The sequence below is a fragment of the Brachypodium distachyon genome, chromosome 1, assembly GCF_000005505.3.
Source record: "Brachypodium distachyon strain Bd21 chromosome 1, Brachypodium_distachyon_v3.0, whole genome shotgun sequence".
Classification (NCBI taxonomy): domain Eukaryota; kingdom Viridiplantae; phylum Streptophyta; class Magnoliopsida; order Poales; family Poaceae; genus Brachypodium; species Brachypodium distachyon.
In genome coordinates this window covers 74750799-74774411 of record NC_016131.3, presented here as the reverse complement: position 1 = coordinate 74774411, position 23613 = coordinate 74750799, and the positions used below count along the sequence as shown (strand labels likewise).

General features: G+C 42.9%; 4 protein-coding genes across 7 annotated transcripts; all 4 read left to right on the top strand.

The window, feature by feature from the left end:
- Positions 1-9: 9 nt before the first annotated feature.
- Positions 10-4698, top strand: LOC100841304 (PRA1 family protein B2). 3 transcript variants are annotated; one of them, XM_024455551.1, is made up of 2 exons: positions 10-1759; positions 4564-4698. In XM_024455551.1, the coding sequence occupies exon 1, from the start codon at positions 1051-1053 to the stop codon at positions 1684-1686; it is 636 nt and encodes a 211-aa protein (XP_024311319.1). In that variant the 5' UTR covers positions 10-1050; the 3' UTR covers positions 1687-1759; positions 4564-4698. The 3 variants fall into 3 exon arrangements, with proteins under 3 accessions (XP_024311319.1, XP_024311310.1, XP_024311313.1); XM_024455542.1 differs by lacking the exon at positions 4564-4698 and adding an exon at positions 2875-3067; XM_024455545.1 differs by lacking the exon at positions 4564-4698 and adding an exon at positions 2213-2793.
- Positions 4699-4853: 155 nt separating this feature from the next.
- On the top strand, positions 4854-12140 carry LOC100841001 (plasma membrane ATPase 1). Its single transcript, XM_003562194.4, has 21 exons — positions 4854-4996; positions 5080-5199; positions 5318-5434; positions 5508-5645; positions 5757-5891; positions 6103-6282; positions 6371-6577; positions 6685-6804; positions 7329-7448; positions 7879-8001; positions 8419-8523; positions 8600-8744; positions 8875-9039; positions 9101-9339; positions 9580-9612; positions 10035-10116; positions 10202-10362; positions 10878-11087; positions 11252-11434; positions 11521-11687; positions 11804-12140. Exons 1-21 carry the CDS (start codon positions 4916-4918, stop codon positions 11901-11903), a joined length of 2931 nt encoding a protein of 976 aa, XP_003562242.1. The 5' UTR covers positions 4854-4915; the 3' UTR covers positions 11904-12140.
- A 349-nt stretch (positions 12141-12489) lies between these two features.
- Positions 12490-15080, top strand: LOC100846756 (deSI-like protein At4g17486). The gene is made up of 4 exons (XM_003558999.4): positions 12490-12954; positions 13589-13876; positions 13964-14044; positions 14569-15080. Exons 1-4 carry the CDS (start codon positions 12771-12773, stop codon positions 14703-14705), a joined length of 690 nt encoding a protein of 229 aa, XP_003559047.1. The 5' UTR covers positions 12490-12770; the 3' UTR covers positions 14706-15080.
- A 352-nt stretch (positions 15081-15432) lies between these two features.
- Positions 15433-20125, top strand: LOC100846454 (palmitoyl-protein thioesterase 1). Of its 2 annotated transcripts, none has more exons than XM_010231060.3 (12): positions 15433-15627; positions 15750-15834; positions 15935-15986; positions 16086-16106; positions 16216-16269; positions 16679-16729; positions 17031-17093; positions 17481-17546; positions 17657-17695; positions 19172-19294; positions 19543-19635; positions 19708-20125. In XM_010231060.3, exons 1-12 carry the CDS (start codon positions 15531-15533, stop codon positions 19885-19887), a joined length of 924 nt encoding a protein of 307 aa, XP_010229362.1. In that variant the 5' UTR covers positions 15433-15530; the 3' UTR covers positions 19888-20125. The 2 variants fall into 2 exon arrangements, with proteins under 2 accessions (XP_010229362.1, XP_003559046.1); XM_003558998.4 differs by having other exon boundaries at positions 15439-15627; positions 19717-20125.
- Positions 20126-23613: the final 3488 nt, after the last annotated feature.

Sequence of the window (23613 nt, the reverse complement as noted above, 5' to 3'; positions counted from 1 at the left end):
AAATTGTGCCTGTATGGTTTTGCTTGGTCGCTGTTGACTTGCACAGTTGCGTAGAATCCAGGTTAGATGTCATTTGTGGTCTGTGAGAAGTTGGAGAGTTGCCCAGAATTTTGGCTTCAATTGTGTTACAGGAAGTGAGAAGCCCAACGGATACGAATACGTTGCTCCCTCCGTTCCATAATTCTTGTCGAAATAGACGTAGATACATCCATTTCTGGACAATCTTGAGACAAAAATTATGGACGGAAGAGGCAGTACTTATTTATATCTGGAAGAGAGAGTAGTGGAATCGAATCTCGATGGAGTCTTGTTTTCAGAAGACTAGTTTGCTTTTGTGATGGAGTGAGCGTGACGCTCCGGTTAGTTGTCTTTGAAGCTGCGGCAGCTCTAGCCTTGAAAACGTTTCTGGCAATAAGAAGTGGACTACGTATTTGGTTCCAAAAAAAAAGAAGGAAGTGGACTACGTATAGTACTAGTATATTGCTTCCGCGTACTGAAATAGGACCAGCATTTCCTTTGTTCCAAGGAAGTAGGTAAGTTAAGTTGACATATACATTTCCTGGTGCCTGTGTTCATAAGTCGGCTGTCGGTGGATGTGCACATGCAGCAGGTGCAGGCACTAACGAAAGAAGAATCTATGCTCTGTTTGAATCAGAGAAGGATTCGATTTGGCACACAGCTCAATAAGACAACATTCAGTCAAACTTATCATAATTTTGTAAAACCAAGTTAAATCGAGCGAGGTATAAAAGTAGTGCAATTTCTTTACCTGAGGGGATTGAATTGATAGGAAGATTTTGTGAAGTTAAGGGCAGAGACTGGATCCAAGGAGCAAGCTGAAACTGAAAGCAAAGCAGACCAACGGAGGCCGGCGACCCAGAGAAGAGAAGAGAGGCCGCCCGTGAGCCGTGACACAAAAGGACGGTGTAAATAAAGAAAAGGGACCAAACGGCAAACCCCCCTCACAAGGGTGAAGAAGGGGACACACACAACACAACACAACACAACACAACACAACACAACAACACAAGGCAAGGCAGATCTCGCCGGATGGCTGCCGACGGCCCCGGCGTGATCCGCCGCGCCTTGGACAAGGCCTGCGCCAGCGCCCGCTCCGGCCGCCGCGCCCTCGCCCGCTTCGCCCCCCGCCCGTCCGCCTTCTCCCCGGCCCCCGACGCCGAGGCCGCCGCCGTCCGCGCCGTGCGCAACCTCCGCACCTTCCGCTTCCACTACGCCGTGATCCAGTGGGCGCTCCTCCTCGCCTCCCTCGCCCCGCACCACCGCGCCTCCATGCTCTTCCTCATGGCCGCATCCAAGGGCCTCCTCCTCTACGGCGGCCTCCTCAAGGCCTTCCCCAACTCCGCCCTCCTCCGCCGCCTCCTCGACCGCCGCCTCGTCGCCACGCTCTTCCTGCTCCTCGTCCTCGCCGACCTCGCCGCCGCCTCCGCCATCGCCAACCTCCTCTTCGCGCTCGCCGCCGGCGTCCCCGTCGTCGTCCTCCACGCCGCGTTCCGCGTCCGGGACGACCTCGAGCCTCCTGCCGACTCCTCCTCCTCCTCCTCCGCAGCAGCAGGGGGAGACGAGGAGGAGAAGACGACGCACGTGGTGGTGGACAAGAGGGAGGACGGGGACATGGAGACGGGGCCAACGCGCCGCTCCATGGCCACGCCGGCGACCAAGTCCTAAACAAACAAACAACTCCTCCACTCCATCCAGATACTACGACATTGCTAGGCACACAGAAACACAGACAAGACTGGTATTTCTTGATCGATTTCATTCTTTTTTCAGTCCGTCTCCTGCAGCTAGACAAAGCTTATTACTACGATAGGAGCAGCAGAATGAATCAAATTCATACGTTTCTTTCTGTGTTTTTTTTGGTTAGAATTAGGTTTTTCTATTCCATTCCTTGTGTATACTCAAATTACTACTACTACATTGTTACCACACAGACAAATTGCTAACTAACAAGAGAATTGGAGCTGCCTCATCCTTCCTACTATGCATTCATTCCTCCCCTATGTAAATGGGATTGCCATTGACGACAGCCATGACATTTACTTGTACTCCGTAAGACAGATCTGAATGAATTAGATTAGCTCCTACAGTATCCTCTAATTTATCACTCTACTTTGTTGCTTTGTGAACACAGTTTCTTCATATTCACAGCATGAATCATCTTGATTCTTTTCCTCCTCTCTTTTGTTACTAGTGTATTTCCATTGTACTCCAGCCATGAATTGATGCAATGGAAGATTATGTATGAAAAGTTGGATTGGTTGCAAAGGGAGGGTTTCCATTTGGAAAAGAGGCAAGTCAACAACGTGTTTGGGAGATAGCCTAACATGTTGGAGAGAATTAATAAAAAAACTAGTACAACTCAACTCAAGTGGTGCAGAATTAGCTGGGCAGCCACCACAACCCAAAATGAAAGGAAACAAGAGAAGAAAGAGTTGAGGCCTTCACCAGTTGTTTACTAGTACTAACATCTACCTGTCCATCAAAATACTAATGGCATTGCATGTGCGTGTGTGTGCGCGCGTTGGCAGAAAAAAAGGAGAATGTTCTTCCTACAGTAAAATGCATATTACTGCTAGCTAACTCAAAGGCATGTACATATTTGATTATTTTCTATGCTCATAAATCTTTACTGCGGGGATAAGTTTTGTGTCCTGTTTAAAACAAGTCTGTGCTTCAAATTTGTTTCAGATATTTGCATGTGTAGTATTTTCAAATATATGTTAAACACTTGTAACTAATTTTTTTTCCGGGAGCACATGATCACTAGAGCCATTTTGCTTTTGTCGGCGTCTTATAGTGCCTTCTTTCTGTTCTATGGTTGGTTTTGTTGGTTGGTGTCATGGGTGTTCAAAGGAAAGGGAGAGACCCAAAGCAAAGCAAGGAGAGGTACGTGTGCACGGCCGATACGATACACAGCCTGTACTTGTACGTTTCTTTTCCAATCGAAATGTACAATATATTCTTTTTTGTTCCTCGAAAAGAGATATGATATAGTTCCATAGATTGAATGATTGATGATAGAGCCAGGGGAAAATCCAAAACTAAACCAACACTTAAGTTGTCCTTTCCTCGTTGCTTCTTGCTTGCATCGCCAAATGCTCCATCATCTCTGTTATGCACTCACACGGTGCCAGCATTTTGCTGCGTTTAAGTCCCTTCCTTCACTCTCAGCTCCACGTGTTACTACTAACACTTAAGTCCCTTCCTTCGCTTTCCGATGCATATTAATTGTTTTGCCTAAATATGGATGTATCTATGCCTAAAAAACGTCTAAATACATGTAATATTTTGACAATTAGTATGGATCTCAGGGAGTAACATATTGTAAATGATCAGGAAAGCCATGAGAATAACCACACCTGATTTTCCCATTGGACAAATATATTGACGTAATTTCTCGATGAGAAATAAAACACACTACATACATATCATCGTATACATCGTTAGAATTTCATCTAAAATAAATTAGAAACATTGTATGAAAGTTTTGGACTGTGTAGGACTAGAAAATAATAAAGGCATAGATGCTTTTTCTTGGCTAAATACGGATTGTTTGATTTTATCAGAGTGGATCACTAGCTTGTTTTCCATTGTGGTCATCAGTAGTTATGTCCGTACGGATGTCGTCAATCCCCAAGGGCCAAGGGGAGGATGAGACCGAGAGCTATCGCTGTCGGCGAGAGATGGCTTTGATCTAAGATACTTGCTATTCCGGAGGAGCTCTTACCATATGCCATTCTTCGTCAAAAGCTTGAACAACCATTTGTTGATGAGGGTAATGGTTCTGGCATAGCCGACAAAGGGCACTCCGCTTCATCAACCGTTACTTCTTTTTGTTGACAATCACTGGCCCTGTATGATCTTAAGTGAATATAATCAACCCTCTTAAGAACCTAAGAGAACCCCACAGGACATCTCAAAGAAGAACATCATATACGTGACCATGTTATTTGTGACAAATTAGATGAGGGCGAGGTGATAGTCGACATATAGAAGCTTACTCTTTCTCATGCTAAGTCGTTTCTCAAGTTGCTCCTTCCATAGCTTTTTAGTATGAGTTCCGAAGCTTACGAAAATGGATAAAAGTTCCAAGGCAGCGAATGGGGAGTTCTCTCAGCTCCTCATCACCGCTCTTTTCGTGTTACTCAATGCAAGATAAACTTAAATAACATATTGTAACTAATCAGGAAAGCAATAAGATTAACTGATCAGGAAAGAAAAGCAATAAGATCTTAGTGAAAATAAATAAACGGACAACCACACTCGTGATGTCCCCATTATACAAATATATTGAAATATAAAATTTCTTGATGAAAAATAAAACACACTACATATATATAACCGTATAAATCCGTAGAATTTCCATCTAAAATAAATTAGAAACGTTGTTTGGACTAGAGAATAATAAAGTGGTAGATGTTTTTTCTTACTTCCTCCGTTCCACGAAGATTGGCATGGTTTTAAATTAGAGCTAGTTAAAAGTAACGTCAATCTTTATGAAACGGAGGAAGTAGCTAAGACTAACTTGTTTTCCACTTGTAGGAAGAGTCCATCATCATCCGTAGCTCAGTCCGTACGCATGTCGTCAATCCCCAAGAAAAAAGAAAGAGGAGACCGAGAGAGAGAGCCGCCGCCGCCGACGAGACCGAAGGAGAAGAAGACGATAGTCGAAGAGACCTAGGCGCTCCTCCTTGTCTTCTTGCTACCCATGGAGCCACGCTCGATGCTCATGGCCGTCGGAAGCGGACCCGCGCAGGCCCTCCTCCCTCTCGATCGCCGCCGCCTTAATTCCTCTCCCCCCCCTCCACTTATACCCCGATCTCCGCCATCTGCCACCTCCTGCTCATCTTCATCCTTCCCATTGTAATCGCAACCTGTTTGGCTTTGATTGGCCATGGAAGCCAAGGGCGAGTCCCCCGTGCCGGAGGCGAATGTCCTCGCCATGGATGCCATCAGCAAGGAAACTGTTGACCTGGTACTCCTCTTACTTGTCCTCCTTACTTCGAACTTTGATCCTTAGTAGTCATGGATGGGCTGAGCTCACTCACTCAATTTCAGGAGCACATTCCTGTGGAGGAGGTTTTCGAGCATCTCAAATGCACTAAAGAGGGTCTGACCACAGAAGGTGCCCAGCAGAGGATCGACATCTTTGGCTACAACAAGCTCGAAGAGAAACATGTACCACGCCACTCATCCAACCTTCTTAATCCTTTCATCAAATCATTCATTCATGAATCAAATATGTTTTCTCTTCCACAACTAGTGATTTACCAGTAACGATCATTGATGCTTGCAGGAGAGCAAAGTTCTCAAGTTCCTAGGCTTTATGTGGAATCCACTCTCATGGGTGATGGAGGCAGCTGCCATCATGGCTATTGCCCTTGCGCATGGAGGAAGAGATATCCGGGGAAATGTAGGTACTTCTGTTACCAGTACCCTATAACAATCATCTCTAACTAACTGTTACGGTGACCAATTTGACACAGAAAATGAGTGTCGACTACCACGATTTCGTCGGGATTGTGGTGCTGCTAGTTATTAACTCTACCATTAGCTTCGTAGAGGAGAATAACGCTGGCAACGCTGCTGCTGCGCTTATGGCTCGCCTCGCGCCAAAGGCTAAGGTAATGCTACCTACTTTTTCTTTTTTTGCGGGTAAACCTACTTACTTTCTCAGTACTGGAACTCAAGTATCAAGATATATTGTTATATGATCATGCTACATTCTTTTCTAGGCTCTAAGAGATGGTACCTGGAACGAATTAGACGCATCTTTCTTGGTTCCTGGTGATATAATCAGTATTAAACTTGGAGATATCATTCCTGCGGATGCACGCCTTCTCCAGGGAGATCCACTCAAAATTGATCAGGTATTTTGGCCAGCTCAGTGACCTACTCTGTATGTTGTATCATCCATTCATCCTACAGTAATTATGCTAAATAAAAGAATTCTGTTTGGAGAAGAATATGCAGCACTAAGTAGTACCTATACCTAAAAAGCATCTAGATACATGTAATAGGAAGTCACTTAATATGGGACGGAGGGAGTAAGTACTAATACCATATTTGATTGTTTTGCAGTCTGCGTTGACAGGAGAATCACTACCTGTAACTAAGCATCCTGGATCTGGAGTATACTCTGGTTCGACTTGTAAGCAAGGTGAAATAGAAGCAGTTGTTATCGCCACTGGGATCCATACTTTCTTTGGGAAGGCAGCTCATCTCGTTGAGTCAACTACTCATGTTGGCCACTTTCAAAAGGTAAGAATTTTCAGCAAGCAGTGCCTCTTCGCTTAGTCTAGTGTCAGCTGAAATTCATGATGTTCGCAATCTATGGATTTTTTTTCAGGTTCTGACATCAATTGGAAACTTCTGCATTTGCTCCATTGCTGTTGGGATGACCATTGAGTTAATTGTAATGTATGCTATCCATTCGAGGACTTACCGCCCAATCATTGATAACCTTCTTGTGCTTCTCATTGGAGGGATTCCAATCGCCATGCCTACGGTTTTGTCTGTTACTATGGCAATTGGATCACATAAACTGGCACAACAGGTTTGAATACTCATCCATTGCCAGGGTTGTTCTCTGGCTACCACTGAAATAAAAAGGTGGCCAACTGTATTCTAGAAAGTGACTGCTATTATTAATTTCGTTTGCAGGGTGCTATTACCAAGAGAATGACTGCAATCGAAGAAATGGCTGGAATGGATGTGCTTTGTAGTGATAAAACAGGAACACTGACACTTAACAAACTTACTGTAGACAATAATTTAATCGAGGTAACTCATACAACTTGTACTTTTGAACATAGCTCCAGTTATTTTATGCAATGGTGACTGGTCAAGGTAAAATCAAGTTCTAGCAAGTAGCAACTATGCTAATGCCTCTATCTGGTCTTTCGGCATATAAATTTACGTATGCGCAATTTGAAGGTTGTAAACTACGTCCTGTCTTGCACTGTGTGGGGCTTAATTGTTTTTGTTGCTTTCTGAAGTGAGTTATAGAAATGAAACATCTTAATACAGTTTTAGCTCTAAAATTGTTTCTCCTGTCTTGCACTGTGTGGGGCAAATTAATTCATTGTTTCTTATCTTTCTGCTGTACTGTGACTATGAACATAGTGACAGTGTTCCATCTTAATTCAGCTTTACATCCGAAATGGTTTCTCTTATCTAACTTTATGTTGGGAAAATCATTTGTTTTGTACTGTGACTATGAGCATAGTGGCAGTTTTCCATCTGTATTTATGCTGATCTTAACTGTACTGGTTCCTGATGTCTGAAATGTAACATTTTTACTCTAGGTTTTTGCAAGAGGTGTTGAAAAAGATGATGTTGTCTTGATGGCAGCAAGGGCTTCAAGACTGGAGAATCAAGATGCTATCGATTTCGCTATTGTTGCAATGTTGCCAGACCCAAAAGAGGTAAAATATCTCTTCTATAATTTATTTAGATTTTAACCAGTTCCAGTGATTGCTGGATGTTTGCTTCACAATATTATAACAGTGCACCAAACAACAGTCTTAACTGCAGTGCATACCATTTGAACTGTGTAATCATCAATACATTTTGACCCTGCAATTGAAAAAAGCAGCGTGGAAAGCATTTTAATGTATAGGAACATAATCCACTGATTTAAAGTATTTGAACAAACTCAATAAATTCCAGTGGGAGGTAGTATCATCAATTATGTAATGACTTCTAGCATAGTTTTCCAACTCAAAAATTATTATTTGGCTCTTATCCTTTAAAAGTTCTCATTTATACATCACAGGATCAGTTAGAAGCTATCTGGTAAGTCATGGTGTTATGCAGACCGAGGACTTAATTTTATTCTCTTCTTTGTGCTTCTAGGCACGTGCTGGCATTGAAGAAGTCCACTTCCTTCCATTTAACCCAACGGACAAGAGGACAGCTCTCACATACTTGGATGCTGAGGGTAAAATGCACAGGGTTAGCAAAGGTGCTCCTGAACAGGTATAACTACAAAGTTCTATCTCATTTGATTATTATCCAAGGGTACATTGTATGGTTATGATTATAGTTAAAACAATGCCAGAAGAGACTTTAAACTGTGCGATGTACAGATAATCAAATATGATAATGCTTACATTATACAATTAATATTCATGGTGAGAATAGATATTCATTTGTACATTGTGCTTGCTTAACAGTTAACATAGATGTTTTATTTTTTTTGACAGCTGAATTGCTTGCTTGATTTGGAAATCTTATTTCTCTCTATTGATCTAATTTATTTACTTTATACTTTACCATTTATTTAATATTGTTTGTGTTCTTTGGTTTTTACTTGTTCTGAATAAATCATCATGAAGACTATATATGACATAAACAGTCACATTGTTTTTCTTATGTTTCATCTCATTCTTGCAGATTCTGAACCTAGCATCAAATAAGTCCGAGATTGAAAGAAAGGTGCATCATGTAATTGACAGTTTTGCTGAGAGAGGTCTGCGGTCACTTGCTGTTGCACGTCAGGTGATTAACTGCTAGTCTTCTACTGTTCAGCTGGTCCTTTTACATACAGAACTAACTAATTTCCTTCATCACCCAGGAAGTTCCTGAAGGTACCAAGGAAAGTCCTGGTGGACCTTGGCAATTCATTGGTCTTCTTCCACTTTTTGATCCTCCCCGCCATGATAGTGCTGAAACTATACGCCGAGCTCTTGATCTTGGAGTCAGTGTAAAAATGATTACAGGTACCTTTTTAGTACACTAAATGTGAACAGATCACTTTCTGGCATTGGGATATTCAAATATATTTTGATAATGGATTGTCTTTTATTCCCCCACAATCATTATGAGTATGGTGCTTGGAAACATTTTCAGGTGATCAGTTGGCTATCGGTAAGGAAACTGGACGGAGGCTAGGAATGGGCACAAACATGTATCCTTCGTCATCTTTGCTGGGTGACAAATTAGATGGTGATATCGCAGTCCTGCCAGTGGACGAATTGATTGAGCAAGCAGATGGGTTTGCTGGAGTATTCCCTGGTGAGCATTAATTTTCTCTTGTACCATTGTGTTCTTCACTCTAACTTGTGTCTTCTCCCAGAGCACAAATATGAAATTGTGCAGAGGCTGCAAGCCAGAAAGCACATATGTGGGATGACTGGAGATGGAGTTAATGATGCGCCTGCTCTGAAGAAAGCAGACATTGGAATTGCCGTGGCTGATGCAACTGATGCTGCACGAGGTGCCTCTGACATAGTTCTGACAGAACCTGGATTGAGTGTGATCATCAGTGCTGTACTAACCAGTCGTGCAATTTTTCAGAGGATGAAGAATTATACAGTTAAGTTTATGTTTTACAATGTATGCTTGCATTTCTAACTTGCTATGTCAGGCAATAATAGCCAATATCAGGAGAGTTCTATTTTTCAACATTATTATATTATTGTTAATACGGTAGGTTTGTTTTTTGTCTTGAAAGAGGAAATGCACTGTTTCCTTTTCATGTTTCACAGAAAGCTATTTCATTCTGGTAACAGTGAAAGCTAGCTGATTTTAATCATTTCTGTTCTTCTTTTGCAGATATACGCTGTATCTATAACCATTCGTATTGTGGTAAGCTTATGTTGCCTACAATATATCTAAACAATTGTACCCTTTGCCAACCATCTCAGTACCAAGTTAAATTATGTTTCTAATGACAGATCATGATAAGAACATGTTGGTGGTGTATGGTCAAGTTTGTTATTTTCTATATGGGCAAATATTATACAGCATTTTTTAGACTAGCTCTTGAGCTAAGTAGATAGGTCAAAAGTACTATCTACCCTTTACACACTACCTTGTTATCTGGGAAGCCAAAGTTTACCGAGTAGTGTTCTTTGTTTGGTCTATCCTTCCAAAGAGGTTTAGTGGGTGATTTAGATTCTACCAAAACTTACTACTTCTGTTCCTGTTTCCGATAACAGTTATAAGGTTGATGCTCTCGCTATTTTATTTTGGAATTCACATCAATGCTCCAAATCTTATTTGTGCAGCTTGGTTTCTTGCTCTTGGCATGCTTTTGGAAGTTTGACTTTCCTCCAATGATGGTTCTTCTGATAGCTATTCTCAATGATGGTAAGACATTGCTGTCTTCATTCATCAGAAATGTTCTTGCCAATCGATTTAATTTTCTTTAACTGTGTTGATGACTACTGTTCAGGAACCATTATGACCATATCCAAAGACAAGGTCAAGCCATCTCCCCATCCAGACAGTTGGAAGCTAGCAGAGATCTTTGCAACTGGAGTGGTACTGGGGGCTTATTTGGCCGTAACAACCGTGCTGTTCTTTTGGGCAGCTTATAAGACTGAGTTTTTTGTGGTAATTTCTATTTCTTTGACTAATTCAGTTCATCAAGTAGTATCTAGTATGTACCTCTTCTGGTGACAAGACTATAATTTTAAATCTTTGCCATCCCTGAATATTCGACCATTTTGGACATCTCAAAAGTATGGAGAAATAAACATGGCTATTCAAAATTGGAGGCTCGGTTCATTCTGGGCATCTCAACTGTGCCTAGAATATTACCTCATAAAATGTGACTTGCTCCTCAGTTTGTCGTGAATACGCTTATGCCTGTAAATCAAGCTGGATCCTCTGGGTCTACACCGGCAAGCAGTGGTAGCCAGTAGTTCCCCCTATGTGCATTAGCTATAGCAGTCACCTAGCACGATTCAGGGTTAGATTAAATGTTCGCTCACTTCATGTACCATAATAAGCCAATCAAAATCTGCACCATGTGTTGCCTCATGTTTCATACTCTTTATTTTTCATCCTTAATTCCTTATTACCTAGGCATGTACCGTGCAAACTCACTGTATTTTTTTTAACTGCAGAATATCTTCAAGATTCCCACTCTGAATATAAATAACATTGGCCAAGACAGCGAAACGGTTGCTAAAAACACAGAGAAATTGGCTTCTGCAGTTTATCTTCAAGTGAGCACCATTAGTCAGGCTTTGATATTTGTGACACGGTCGAGAGGTTGGTCCTTCTTAGAGAGACCTGGTCTTCTGCTTATGGTTGCATTTGTCATAGCTCAGCTGGTGAGTCTTTTACGACACCAAGTTCCATTTATCAGCTGATTTTTGTCTTTTCGGAGACATGTCATGCTCTTAAAACTGCATGCTTTGCAAGCAGATAGCTATATGTTTCTGGTGATGTTTTAACACTAGAGACATCTATATTTATAGTGCATATTGCAATGCAGATTGCCACCGTATTAGCTGCTATCGTGACCTGGGAGCTTGCTAGCATCAGAGGTATTGGATGGGGCTGGACAGGTGCTATTTGGGTGTACAACATTATCATCTATCTCCTTCTAGATCCAATTAAATTTGCCGTGCGTTATTGCCTTAGCGGGAGAGCTTGGAACCTTGTCATCGATAAGAAGGTCAGTCATCGCCGGCCTGATCTCAGTACCGGAAGGATAAGCACATAATCCTGAATTGAGCTTGCGTGCTGGTTTCAATTTTCCAGGTAGCGTTTTCAAACCGGAAGGATTTCGGGAGGGAAACTCGCGAGGCTGCTTGGGCCCATGAGCAGCGCACGCTGCACGGTCTACAGTCTGCAGGGCGAGAGAAAGCAGCATCCGTGGAGCTGGGGCAGATGGCAGAAGAGACTAAACGGCGTGCTGAGGTTGCAAGGTGAGTTGGTTGGTGCAATTTTTTCCGTTCTCTTTAATTTGATGCACACACTGGAGAAGAGAGGACACAGCACAGACAGGACGTTTAAATTGGATGGTACTTCAATATGGTTTCAGGTTGAGGGAATTGCGCACCCTGAAAGGGAAGGTGGAGTCTGTTGCCAAACTCAAAGGAATTGACCTGGACGACATCAACAACCAACACTACACCGTCTAATTAACCAATCAATTAGCTGCCCTCATCCTGTTCTTGTTATAACGAAATTATGTTATGTTCCAGCATTGATTTGTGATGATACAATGAAGTTTGCAATAAAACTGAGGAGTTTAAGAGTTGTGTATGTATCTGGAGAATAATGCAAGCTGTTTATTTTGGTTGAGTGTAGGTGTTGCTTGTGACTGTCACTCGCCTTAGTCTTGCCCTCAAATGAAGTGAAGTATGATGAAGTTTTTCTGTCGTGTTGCTTGTGATGGCTTGCATGTGTTTATATCTGTGCCTGATACTCTCAGCTGAATTATTAGTAGCAGCAGCCAATTAGCAAGCACATGAAGCCTAGGTTAGGTAGTCACTCTCTCTCCTTCCCTGTCTTGTTTCTTTAATCTACTTTGTTTACCAACCACCAAAGCACTAATGAAGTCGACATATGCTATTGCTAATTGATTAAATTTACTACTGGTGGTTGACGACACAATTTGGAAAGGACAGAAACGGTTAGCAAAGCATAGAGGTTTAGCAAAGCATCAGGAAATAGTATCTCACTGACTTGGCTGCCAGAGCCAGTTGCCTCCTCTCCTAGTGCTAGTCTAGACAGCAACAGCATAGCAGCAGCTGGCTAATTAGCAAGCATGCAATTTTGTTACTAGGTTTTTAGCTTTGCCAAGTTTGCCCCTCAAAATTTCCCCAATCTTGTTGTTGCTTCTTCTTCTCCTCTCGTCTCGCGCTGTCTGTCTCCTCTCGAGGAGCTGCCTGGCGACCAAGGAGGAGGAGAGGAGGAATCGAATCCCAGTCGCCGATAGCCAGATCTGGCTCCTCCTACCACCGCGTGCGCGCGCATCAATCAGCCACCACAGGATCGACTCGAGGATGCGGGTGCTCCCGGCGTTCACCGCCGCCGCCTCCGCGCCGCCGCCGCCCGCTCCACCCCCACCTCCTCCTCCTCCTCCGACTGCTCCTGCTATCAAGGTCTACCTCAACATCTACGACATCTCACCCATCAACAACTACCTCTACTGGTTCGGACTCGGTATCTTCCACTCCGGCGTCGAAGGTTTGTTCCTATGCTGCCCAGGTCTCCTTCTCTTCTCCCCCAATCAACTTATGCCAATCAACGGGACCAAATATGCTTCCGGAATCCGGACTAGTACTTCCTTCGACCTTTATTTTGTGCTACCGTGTCGTGCGTCCGAGACCCCCAGTTTATCATCGTAAACTGCCTTAAATGCCCAACTATAGTACAATTCGCACACCGCCTTACTTTCCGGATGCTAGGAAATCTACCGATTCCGATGTTCCTCAACCATCACTACTACTCAATCTGCTGCCTTACCTAATGTCCAATGGCTTGTTAGGCGTGAGACAAATTGAGCTGGGCAATGACATCACCGAGAATTGCTTTCCAAATGGATGCCAAAGATGAAGCTCGCTTAGCATGCCAACTACAATTCTGCTTTCTTTAACTCCCTAGCTGGCCTTGGCCTGTACCACACACCTATTTGACACATTTAGTGAGAGTATAGCCCATCTCATTTTAGTCCTTTTTGTTGCTACACTCCGTACTTGCGAGCACTGGATCAACCTAAATCCATGGCAAGTGTGTTTTGAGGTCTTGTTTGCATTATTTCCGTGCAATAATCCATAAGTTTGGCATGCAAGGCTAACCATTCTAATAATGCTTTTGGCAGTGCACGGCATGGAGTTTGGGTATGGAGCCCATGAATACCCAACCAGTGGAGTCTTCCAAGTAGAACCGAAAAGCTGTCCTGGCTTTATCTTCAGGCGCTCGGTGTGTGTGGGTACCACCAATATGTCCTGTTCTGAAGTTCGCACTTTCCTAGAGGATCTTGCCGAGGATTATCACGGGGACACTTATCACTTGATTGTCAAAAACTGTAACCATTTCACAGCTGACGTCTGCAAGCGTTTGACCGGAAAGCCTACTCCCGGATGGGTGAATCGACTTGCCAGATTAGGTTAGATCTTACTAAACAAAGTCATAATTTATTGCTCCTTGACTATGGCGATTCTGAACTTGTTGGCTTTACATTGGGGAATCGCAGGTTCTGTCTGCAACTGTGTACTGCCTGAAAACATAAAGGTTTCAGCGATTAGAGATGAAACTGCACATGCTGAATTTTCTGGTAAACTCCCTTCTCTCCCGGAACAGGTTATGTCGTCATTTCCTTTCCTGTACAGATCCATTTTAAGGCTGCTTTAGATGCTCAAGTACTTCGATTTTGCTACCAGTGATTGCATTAAATGTTTCTGCGATCAACCATTTCTATTTATGATATTACACTTGGACATTTAATCTAGCTTGCGTTCCAATTGAATATTAATTCTCAACATACATTAATTGACTAATCGGTATCACATCATACCCTCAAGTATACCACCACTCCTTCATCCACACACCTACATGCCTAAATATTTGTACCTTTACTTTCCTCACATGACCCGTTGAACTCCTGACTGGTATTGAAGTTGGAAATGCTTATCTAGGACGACGGATAAGATAATTTAAGATATAACAGTTCAACAGCTGTTGTAGCTTCCCGTATATACCTTATATTCCTACTAGTACTAATTGGTCAGACCACGTGAAGTGAACGAATTATTTACTATATGCTGATGGCTTGTAACTGACAAGATGCTGTTGCCTCAGATGATGGGTTGGAGTCAAATGCGTCGATTGTTGATGACAGCGACATGGATGATTTAGATCACCTTCTAACAACACCAAACAGCGACGTTGTACCTACGAAAGACAAGACATTAACTCCTGGAAGGGATAGCTTATAATTGTTTCTGTTATTATTCATGAATTAGTAGTATTACCTGCTTTTGGGTTTGCTGAGAATGTGATTTTAGTAGTGGTGGTGTTTCACTTGGCAATGGTGGCAGGGCCTGATGATGATATGTGGGATGGTTGCTGCTATGTTGCTGTAGAGAGGGAGTGTGTGATTTATCTAATTGTGGCGAAGGCCAAGTTAACCAGCACGTGTGATGGTTACCTCCATAACTGTAACTGTGTGTTTTGATTAGTAGAGTGCAGGTGTATAGTAAAGTATTGTGTAACTAGTTGTTGGGCCGTTTATGGTAACTGTTGACAATTATTTTGTTGTGTACAAAATGGCTTGTTTCCTTCATGAAAGGCAGATCGATATCACTCGCTCAGGACTCAGGAATACTCCCTCCGATCCACAATAAATGTCTTTGGTTTAGTACAATTCTGTGTTTTTGTGGCAGCTCAGGCTAAGCTCTGGACTGACTTGTGTGTAATAGTTTCTTTTCGAACAATAAAGTTGTCCTATTCTTAATACTAGTATCTTCGGATCGATAAGGTCAACAACTTGCACGAACAAAAAGAAATGAGCAGCGCCTCTTATTCTCTCTTGTGGAATTTTGCTGTGAGGTAAGGAAAATGCAGAAAACTAGGTGAAGTTTTATTTTACCGCGGCTCGCTCCACCAGGATTGGAAGTCTTTTTTTTTTATCGGGACCAGGATTGGAAGTCTTGGTATTGGCCAGAAATTTGTGAGATTCAAAATGGTACACACAGACACACGGAACAGGTCAATCTCAACAGAAGAGCGAGCCGAGCAGCGTCTCGGTGCCTCCGCCGGACATGCCGAGAGACCTCGCCGCCGCCGCCGCCGCCGTCCTCTTCTTCTTCCTCCTCGTCCTCTTCCCGGCGGAGGCCGTGCCCTTCGTCGTCCTGCACGGTTGGTTCACTTTTGTTTACTTTACTCTACTTCCATCCATGGATTTGGTGCCCCTGCCCTAGCTTAGCTAGGAAAGGAAGTCATTGATTGATTCGTTCGTGGAAACTAATTAAGGAGAGCAGGGATTGGAGACCAGTGCGCTAACCATGGCGTCGCCAAGTTCACCCGCCTCCTCGCCGACTGGTCCGCCGCCGATGGCTACTGCCTGTATGTTCCCCTACCACGAACGCCACAGCATAGCACAGCCCGGCCGTCACGATTGCAGCTTGACTTTTACTACTTGTGTCAATTACCTTCCTTTTCTCAGAGAAATTGGAAGAGGGACGTGGGACTCTTGGGTAATGCCTCTTCAACAACAGGTTGCGTTCCTTCCTTCCTAATTAAGTTACCTTCTTCCATTTTAAAAGAAACAAAAACCAGGATTGATGATGACATAATTTCCCGTTACATATCAACAGGCTGATATCATTTGCAACAAGGTGATTCCGCCTGTACTTGGTGTAATATATGCCTTCCTCTTCTGTATGCTGACGAGTAATCATCGCCGATTTTTTTTTTTTGGGGGGGGGGGGGGGGGTGTTCTTCCAGGTAAAGGAAATGAAAGAGCTAAGCGGTGGCTATAACATAGTTGGTCTATCTCAGGTATGTTCACATGCTCCTGTTTCGTTTAAGGTTTTGGTAGCTGTCTTTGCTAAATCCTTTAATCATAGAGCACAGGAACATTCAAAAAGAGAATCGAATACCACTTGTTTATTTACTACTCCCTCTGATCTAAATTAGTCGTCGCAGCTTCGTCTAGATACGCATGTATGTAGATGCGTTTAAGCTATAGGTTCATTTATTTTCAAAAGAACTCGCAACAATTAATTTGGGTCAGAGAAGTAGCTATTTTTACATGCTGATGAACATTTTGGGTTTAGTTTCAATCCAACTGATACTTCCAATTCATACTTCATCAGAATTAGTTTTGCAGCTAAATGTTGATAATATTATGTTTACTCTAAGGTAGTTTGTGTCACACTTCTACTAAACCCTGCCTCCACGCTGACAGGGGAACTTGATTGGTCGGGCAGTAGTCCAGTATTGTGATGATGGACCACCGGTAAGTTGATTTAAATTAAAATGATAAAATTTATCCGTCTCCCTCCCGGCGTAATGTATGTAATCTGGCCAGTGCAGCCGGTCACACTGTCACATATGCAACTTCATCCGAAATATAGGATGGTTGGGTTCGGCCTTGTTCATGTCTAGCATGTCCAGTAGTACCAGTTCTTCCTTTAAATTTCACACGAGATTTTGATTTGAAATTTTGAATGAGGAGGAGGGTCTTTACCGTACACTTCACAGTAGAAAGCTATTCATTTTTGTGTGCAGTAAGCTATGTATTCGGATGCTTCTAACAGGTCAAGAATTTCATCTCACTGGGTGGTCCTCATGCTGGTACCGCTTCTGTGCCACTTTGTGGTGTAAGTTAATCTCTATCTCCAACTACAAGTTTCAAATGTCAATACTACAACAGATTGGCAACGATCATCTAGGAATAGATGGATGGATGCTCTTTCATGGATTTGTGATGAAAATTATACATTAAAGAAACCGTACTACAGAGGTACACTAATGACATTAAATATTTAAATATCCTATCGCAGTTCTCAAAGAAACTAATATTGGTAAGGTAGGTTGGTGCCATTCTGAACTGATTCAACTGGAGTATATTAATATAGTTTTTTTTAATAATTTTAATGTGTCCATGGAGTCTCAGTGTTCAGTTTCCTGCATCTCCTAGTGTTATTACTGTAGCTACCTCCTAACATCGTCTGTCTTTTGTTGCGTTGATCTTTTTTTGTTTGCAGTCCGGTATTTTCTGCATTATTGTAGATGCACTGATTAAATTGGAGATCTATTCGGAGTATGTGCAGGTCTTTATATCTTGCCTCTAGCCAACTCCCAGTTTCTTCTGTTATAATAGTCCAGCATTAAAATTTAAAGAGATTTTTGGTGCAATAACATGAGGCATGGTGAATTACAGGCACATCTTGCACCTAGTGGTTACCTCAAAATCCCAACTGTGAGTATTATATTACATTTCTTGAGTTCAAGTACCTGATAAAGATGGATTCACTTTTATGTTAGTATGCTTGAACTGTTTTTTATTGATGAGCTTGCATGTTTTAAACTTTTAAATTGCTTGCTGTGCTTGGCTCATGCATATGTGAATATTGAATTTGATCTATTTTCTTCCACAAGTGATTAACATGAGAGTTTGAAACCATTTGATAAACATGCTAGTTTTATATACTCCCTCTGTTTGGATTTATAAGGCCCACGCGGAACTTTATGCCAATCTTTGACCAACAATGCATTGTTAATACGAAATTATTGCGGCACAAAAGATATATTGTTGGATTCGTATAAGCCCACCCCTTTATATCGATTACTCATTTTAGGATTTAACCACTATGCTATATTGGTTGGGAGATTTAGCTAGCCACTTTAGACTTACAAAAAGAATTGTTGAACCACTCCATGTTGTCAACTCAAGACAATATGTATACTAGCTAAATGTCCGTGCTTTGCTACGAAATTAATAATTTGTATTATGCATGAGTTGTTTAAATATGTGTCGCTCACATTTTAAAAAAAATCTGATAAATAAGAATTATGTCAAAATATTATTATTTTAAAAAAAATTATCTTGGAAGTCATGAAAACCAATCAAGCATAGTCAAAGATCGTGATACGTATAGAATGAGTGGCAATTAGATGATTCTGCAGCCATTAAGGGGTTGTCTTGTTGGAGTGAACTCGCGACCACCAACTCAGATCTTTATAAGTGTAAAGATGTACCGATACAAATAAACAATTATTGAAGATTAGAACAAACATCAACATGTGTTACAAACACTTAAGAGAGCTATTTCTAGCATATACTATTTGTAATACGGAGCAAGATTAGATTTGAAACATGCACTTGGGTACTAAAGAACTTCAAACAAATAATCAAAAACGAAAAATTTAACATAGACCCAGTATATGCATAACACTACACAGTTATCACAGAAGGCCTAGGAGCGCCAGGATGCCTAGGTTCCTGCATCGGTGCTAATTCGACCTTAGCTTAGTGCGACTATCAGCACAATAGCAGAAATATAACACATAAAAGCTGGAGAGTGAGGCATGAACTCTTTCTAATGGTATAGCCTTTATATACATATACTAAATATAATTTGAATAATTGTTGGTCAAAGTGTGGCACAAATTTCAGTAGGAGCCTTATATACCCAAACGGAGGGAGTATCTTCTACTGTTGTCTGACACTATATGCAGTATTTTAAGTAGGCAAACATAATGTGTGTATACCTTTTAACTGTTGCTTTTATTTCCCATCTCTGAGAATGGGAGATCGTAAGAAAACATTAATTGATATTTTAATCATAAATCCTGGAAGTAAGCAAGAGCTGTATTTAATGATGATAACGGTTTTTTTGCGGGAAGTATTTAATGATAACGTTTCGAGCAACTGAAAACGTATACTGTTTTTCAGGATATGAAAGATTATTTGGAGGGATGCAGGTTTCTTCCCAAACTTAACAATGAGATACCAGGTGAAAGAAATGCTACCTACAAGGAAAGATTCAGCAGCTTAGAGAATTTAGTATTGATCATGGTAAGGTTGACAAAGTCTAAAATCACGTTTTTTTAATCCACATTAAAGATTAAAATGGCAACATAGTGCTCTGTATAAGTTTGCATGAATTGTAGAAATGCACACAAGTTATTGCAATATGCACCAAAAGAAGAACATGTGCAACTAGCTAGGGGGTAATATATGCATTCGGTTTCATTTGGAAGATTAGGAATTGGAAAGTAATAATTGAAGTATACTTTGATATTTTGTGCTAATATTGTTTGCAGTTTGAGGATGATATTGTCCTCATACCTCGGGAAACATCATGGTTTGGTTATTATCCTGATGGAGCCTTTGATCAAGTCCTGCCTCCACAGAAGGTAGAATTTTATGTTGCATCCAGCTGGGATGTGAAGGTTTTGAGATGATTAATTTCTGCTGACTGACGGTAGGATGTGCAGACAAAGCTGTACATGGAAGATTGGATTGGTTTGAAGAGTCTCGACGATGGCGGGCGAGTCAAATTTGTGTCCGTGGCAGGAGGTCACCTGGGCATCTCCGACAGTGACATGAGGAAATATATCGTGCCTTACTTGAAAGAAAAACCATCGATCGGAGGCCGATTTACTTAGCATTTAGCACGGGCTGTGGCCTGTGAGAAAGCACCTTCACTTGCTTTTCCACATTTATCTGAGACATATTTAACACTGCATGGTAAGTACGTACGGTATTCGTTGTTGAAACATAGCTAGCATGGTGCCCCACGTATTTAACATTGCATGGTAAATACTTACTGTATTCGTTGTTGAAGCTTAACTAGCACAATGTCTCACACAATTGCGCAGGAAACATCTTTGCACATCTTTACTATTTTTTGGCTCATAGAGATGAATTGCTATATTATTTCAAAGGACATCAAATCAATGTTAGCTTTGTGTCATCTGTATGTCATATCAGAACAACATAAAAACTAAAACTCCAGTCACGGTAGGTTGTTTGTCCTTTTTTTAGCTACACCCAACTTTATTGGGTTCCTAGGAGATTTTCAGATACCATGACCCCTTTTACACGGTTTCGGTCAGTTTTGGACTGCTGCAAAAAATTCACCACTTTGGTCGTTTTCGTGAGCTATAGCCAACGTTTTGGGGTTCCTGGACAATTTTCAGATACCGTGACCCCGGGTACACGATTTTGGGTAGTTTTTGGCCGGTGCAGAAAATTTAGTCTTTTGACCTCGGGTACACGGTTTTTGGGTTCTTGGGCGATTTTTCAGATACCGTGACCCCGGGTACATGGTTTCAGGCAGTTTCGGGCCGGTCCAAAAAATTCACCGTTTTGATCGTTTTTGCGTTCCCGGCGATTTTTAGATACCGTGACATCGGGTACACGGCTTCGGGCAGTTTCGGTGCAGAAAATTCACCGTTTTGTCCGTTTTCGTGCGCTATAGCCAACGTTTTTGGGTTCCCAGGCGAGTTTTCAGATACCGTGACCCCGGGTACACGGTTTCGGGCAGTTTCGGTTCGGTGCAGAAAATTCACCGTTTGGCTGTTTTCGTGCGCTATAGCCAACATTTTTGGGTTCTCGGGCGAGTTTTCAGATACCGTGACCCCGGGTACACGGTTTCAGGCAGTTTCGGGCCCGGTGAAAAAATTCACCGTTTTGGCCGTTTTTGGGTTCCCGAGCGACTTTCCGTGACCCCAGGTACACGGTTTTTTGCAGTTTCGGACCGTTGCTGAAAATTCATCGTTTTGGCCGTTTTCGTGGGCTGGCCACGTTTTTTTGGCTCCCGCGTGATTTTCTGATACCGTGACACCGGGTACATGATTTCGGGCATTTTTTGGCCGGTGCAGAAAATTCACCGTTTTGGCCGGTTTCGTGGGCGAAAGCCCACATTTTTTGAGTTCCTGGGCGATTTTCAGATATCCTGAGACCAAGTACATGTTTTCAGGCATTTTTGAGCCGGTGTAGAAATTCACCGTTTCGGCCGTTTTCGTGTGAGCCAACGTTTTTTTGATTCCTGGGCGATTTTCAGATACATTGACCACGGGTACACGGTTTCGGGCAATATCGGGCTGGTGCAGAAAATTTCACACTTTGGCCGTTTTCATGGGCTATAGCCAACGTTTTTGGGTTCCCGAGCGATTTTCAGATACCGTGACACCGAGTACATTGTTTCGAGCATTTTCGGGCCGGTGGAGAAAATTCACCGTTTTGGCAGAGACCGTGACCCTTGTACATGGTTTCGGACAGTTTTAGGCCGGTGCAAAAAATTCTCCGTTTTGACCGTTTTCGTGAGCTGCCCACGTTTTTTTTGGCTTTCCTGGCGATTTCCAGATACCGTGACGCCGATTACACGGTTTCGAGCCTGTGCAGAAAATTCACCGTTTTGGCCGTTTTTCGTGGCCCACGTTTTAGGGCTCCCGAGCTATTTTCTGATATACACGGTTTCGAGCAGTTCCCACGTTTGTTGGGTTCCCGGGCGATTTTGCGATAACATGACCCCGGGTACATGGTTTCTGGCAGTTTCGGGCCTTTGCTGATAATTCATAGTTTTAGCAGTTTTTGTGGGTTATATCCCACGTGTTTTGGTTTCTCGGGCGATTTTACGACACCGTGACCCTGGGTACACGGTTTTCGGCAGTTTCGGGCCGGTGCAGAAAATTCACCGTTTTGGCCGTTTTCGTGGGCTATAGCCCACGTTTTTGGGTTCCCCGGCGATTTTTAGATACCGTGACGCCGAGTAAACGTTTTCGGGCCGGTGCAGAAAATTCTCCGTTTTGGAGGTTTTCGTGGGTAGCCCACGTTTTTTGGGTTCCCGGGCGATTTTCAGATACCGTGACCCCGGGTACACGTTTTCGGGCAGTTTCAGGCCGGTGGAGAAAATTCCCCGTTTTGGCCATTTTCGTGAGCTATAGACCACGTTTTTCGGGCTCCCGCTCGATTTTCAGTTACCGTGACCCCGGGAGCACGATTTCGGGCAGTTTCGGGCCGGTGCAAAAAATTCACCGTTTTGGCCATTTTCGTGAGCTATAGCCAACGTTTCCTGGAACCCGGGTGATTACCGTGACCGCATGTACACGGTTTCGGGCATTTTCGGTCCGGTGCAGAAAATTCACCGTTTGGCCGTTTTCGTGGGCGAAAGCCCACTTTTTTGGGTTCTCGGGCAATTTTCAGATACCGTGACCCCTTGTACACGGTTTCGGACAGTTTCGGGCCGGTGCAAAAAATTCTCCGTTTTGACCGTTTTCGTGAGCTCAAGCCCATGTTTTTTGCCTTTCCGAGCGATTTTCAGATACCGTGACGCCGATAACCCGGTTTCGGGTAGTTTCGGACCGGTGCAGAAAATTCACCGTTTTGGCCGGTTTCGTGGGTGAAAGCCCACATTTTTTGAGTTCCCGGGCGATTTTCAGATATCCTGAGACCAAGTACATGTTTTCAGGCATTTTCGAGCCGGTGTAGAAATTCACCGTTTAGGCCGTTTTCGTGTGAGCCAACCTTTTTTTGATTTCCGGGCGATTTTCAGATACATTGACCACGGGTACACGGTTTCGGGCAATATGGGGCTGGTGCAAAAAATTTCACGCTTTGGCCGTTTTCGTGGGCTATAGCCAACGTTTTTGGGTTCCCGAGAAATTTTCAGATACCGTGACACCGAGTATATTGTTTCGGGCATTTTTGGGCCAGTGGAGAAAATTCACCATTTTGGCAGAGATCGTGACCCCTTGTACACGGTTTCGGACAGTTTCGGCCAGGTGCAAAAAATTCTCCGTTTTGACCGTTTTCGTGAGCTATAGCCCACGTTTTTTTGGCTTTCCGGGCGATTTTCAGATACCGTGACGCCGATTACACGATTTCGGGCCTATGCAGAAAATTCACCGTTTTGGCCGTTTTCGTGGGTTATGGCCCACGTTTTTTGGGTTCCCGGGCGATTTTCAGATACCGTCACCCCGGGTACACGGTTTCGAGCAATTTCAGGCCGGTGTATAAAATTCCCCGTTTTGGCCGCGCACGTTTTTTCGATTCCCATGCGATTTTTAGTTACTGTGACCCCGGGTACACGATTTCGGACAGCTTCGAGCCAGGGCAGAAAATTTACTGGTTTGGCCGATTTCGAGGGCTATAGCCCACGTTTTTTCGTTTCCCGCACGATTTTCAGATATACACGGTATCGGGCAGTTTCGGCCGGTGCAGAAAATTCACCGTTCCGGCCATTTTTGTGAGCTATAGCGTTTCAGGGTTCCTTGATGATTTTCAGGTGCCATGACCCCTTGTACACGGTTTCGGGGAGTTTCGGGCCGGTGTAGGAAATTCAACGTTTTTGCCACGTTTTTGCCGTTTTCGTGGGCTATTGGCCACGT

Coding starts and splice junctions, on each gene's coding strand:
- LOC100841304 (XM_024455551.1), top strand. CDS start 1,051: ATGGCTGCCGACGGCCCCGGCGTGATCCGCCGCGCCTTGGACAAGGCC.
- LOC100841001 (XM_003562194.4), top strand. CDS start 4,916: ATGGAAGCCAAGGGCGAGTCCCCCGTGCCGGAGGCGAATGTCCTCGCC. Junction 8,745..8,874: donor CAGTGTAAAAATGATTACAG/GTACCTTTTTAG, acceptor AAACATTTTCAG/GTGATCAGTTGGCTATCGGT. Junction 9,613..10,034: donor CTATAACCATTCGTATTGTG/GTAAGCTTATGT, acceptor TTATTTGTGCAG/CTTGGTTTCTTGCTCTTGGC.
- LOC100846454 (XM_010231060.3), top strand. CDS start 15,531: ATGCCGAGAGACCTCGCCGCCGCCGCCGCCGCCGTCCTCTTCTTCTTC. Junction 15,987..16,085: donor TAATGCCTCTTCAACAACAG/GTTGCGTTCCTT, acceptor ACATATCAACAG/GCTGATATCATTTGCAACAA. Junction 16,730..17,030: donor ATTGTGATGATGGACCACCG/GTAAGTTGATTT, acceptor TGCTTCTAACAG/GTCAAGAATTTCATCTCACT.
- LOC100846756 (XM_003558999.4), top strand. CDS start 12,771: ATGCGGGTGCTCCCGGCGTTCACCGCCGCCGCCTCCGCGCCGCCGCCG. Junction 13,877..13,963: donor GAATCGACTTGCCAGATTAG/GTTAGATCTTAC, acceptor GGGGAATCGCAG/GTTCTGTCTGCAACTGTGTA. Junction 14,045..14,568: donor TGCACATGCTGAATTTTCTG/GTAAACTCCCTT, acceptor CTGTTGCCTCAG/ATGATGGGTTGGAGTCAAAT.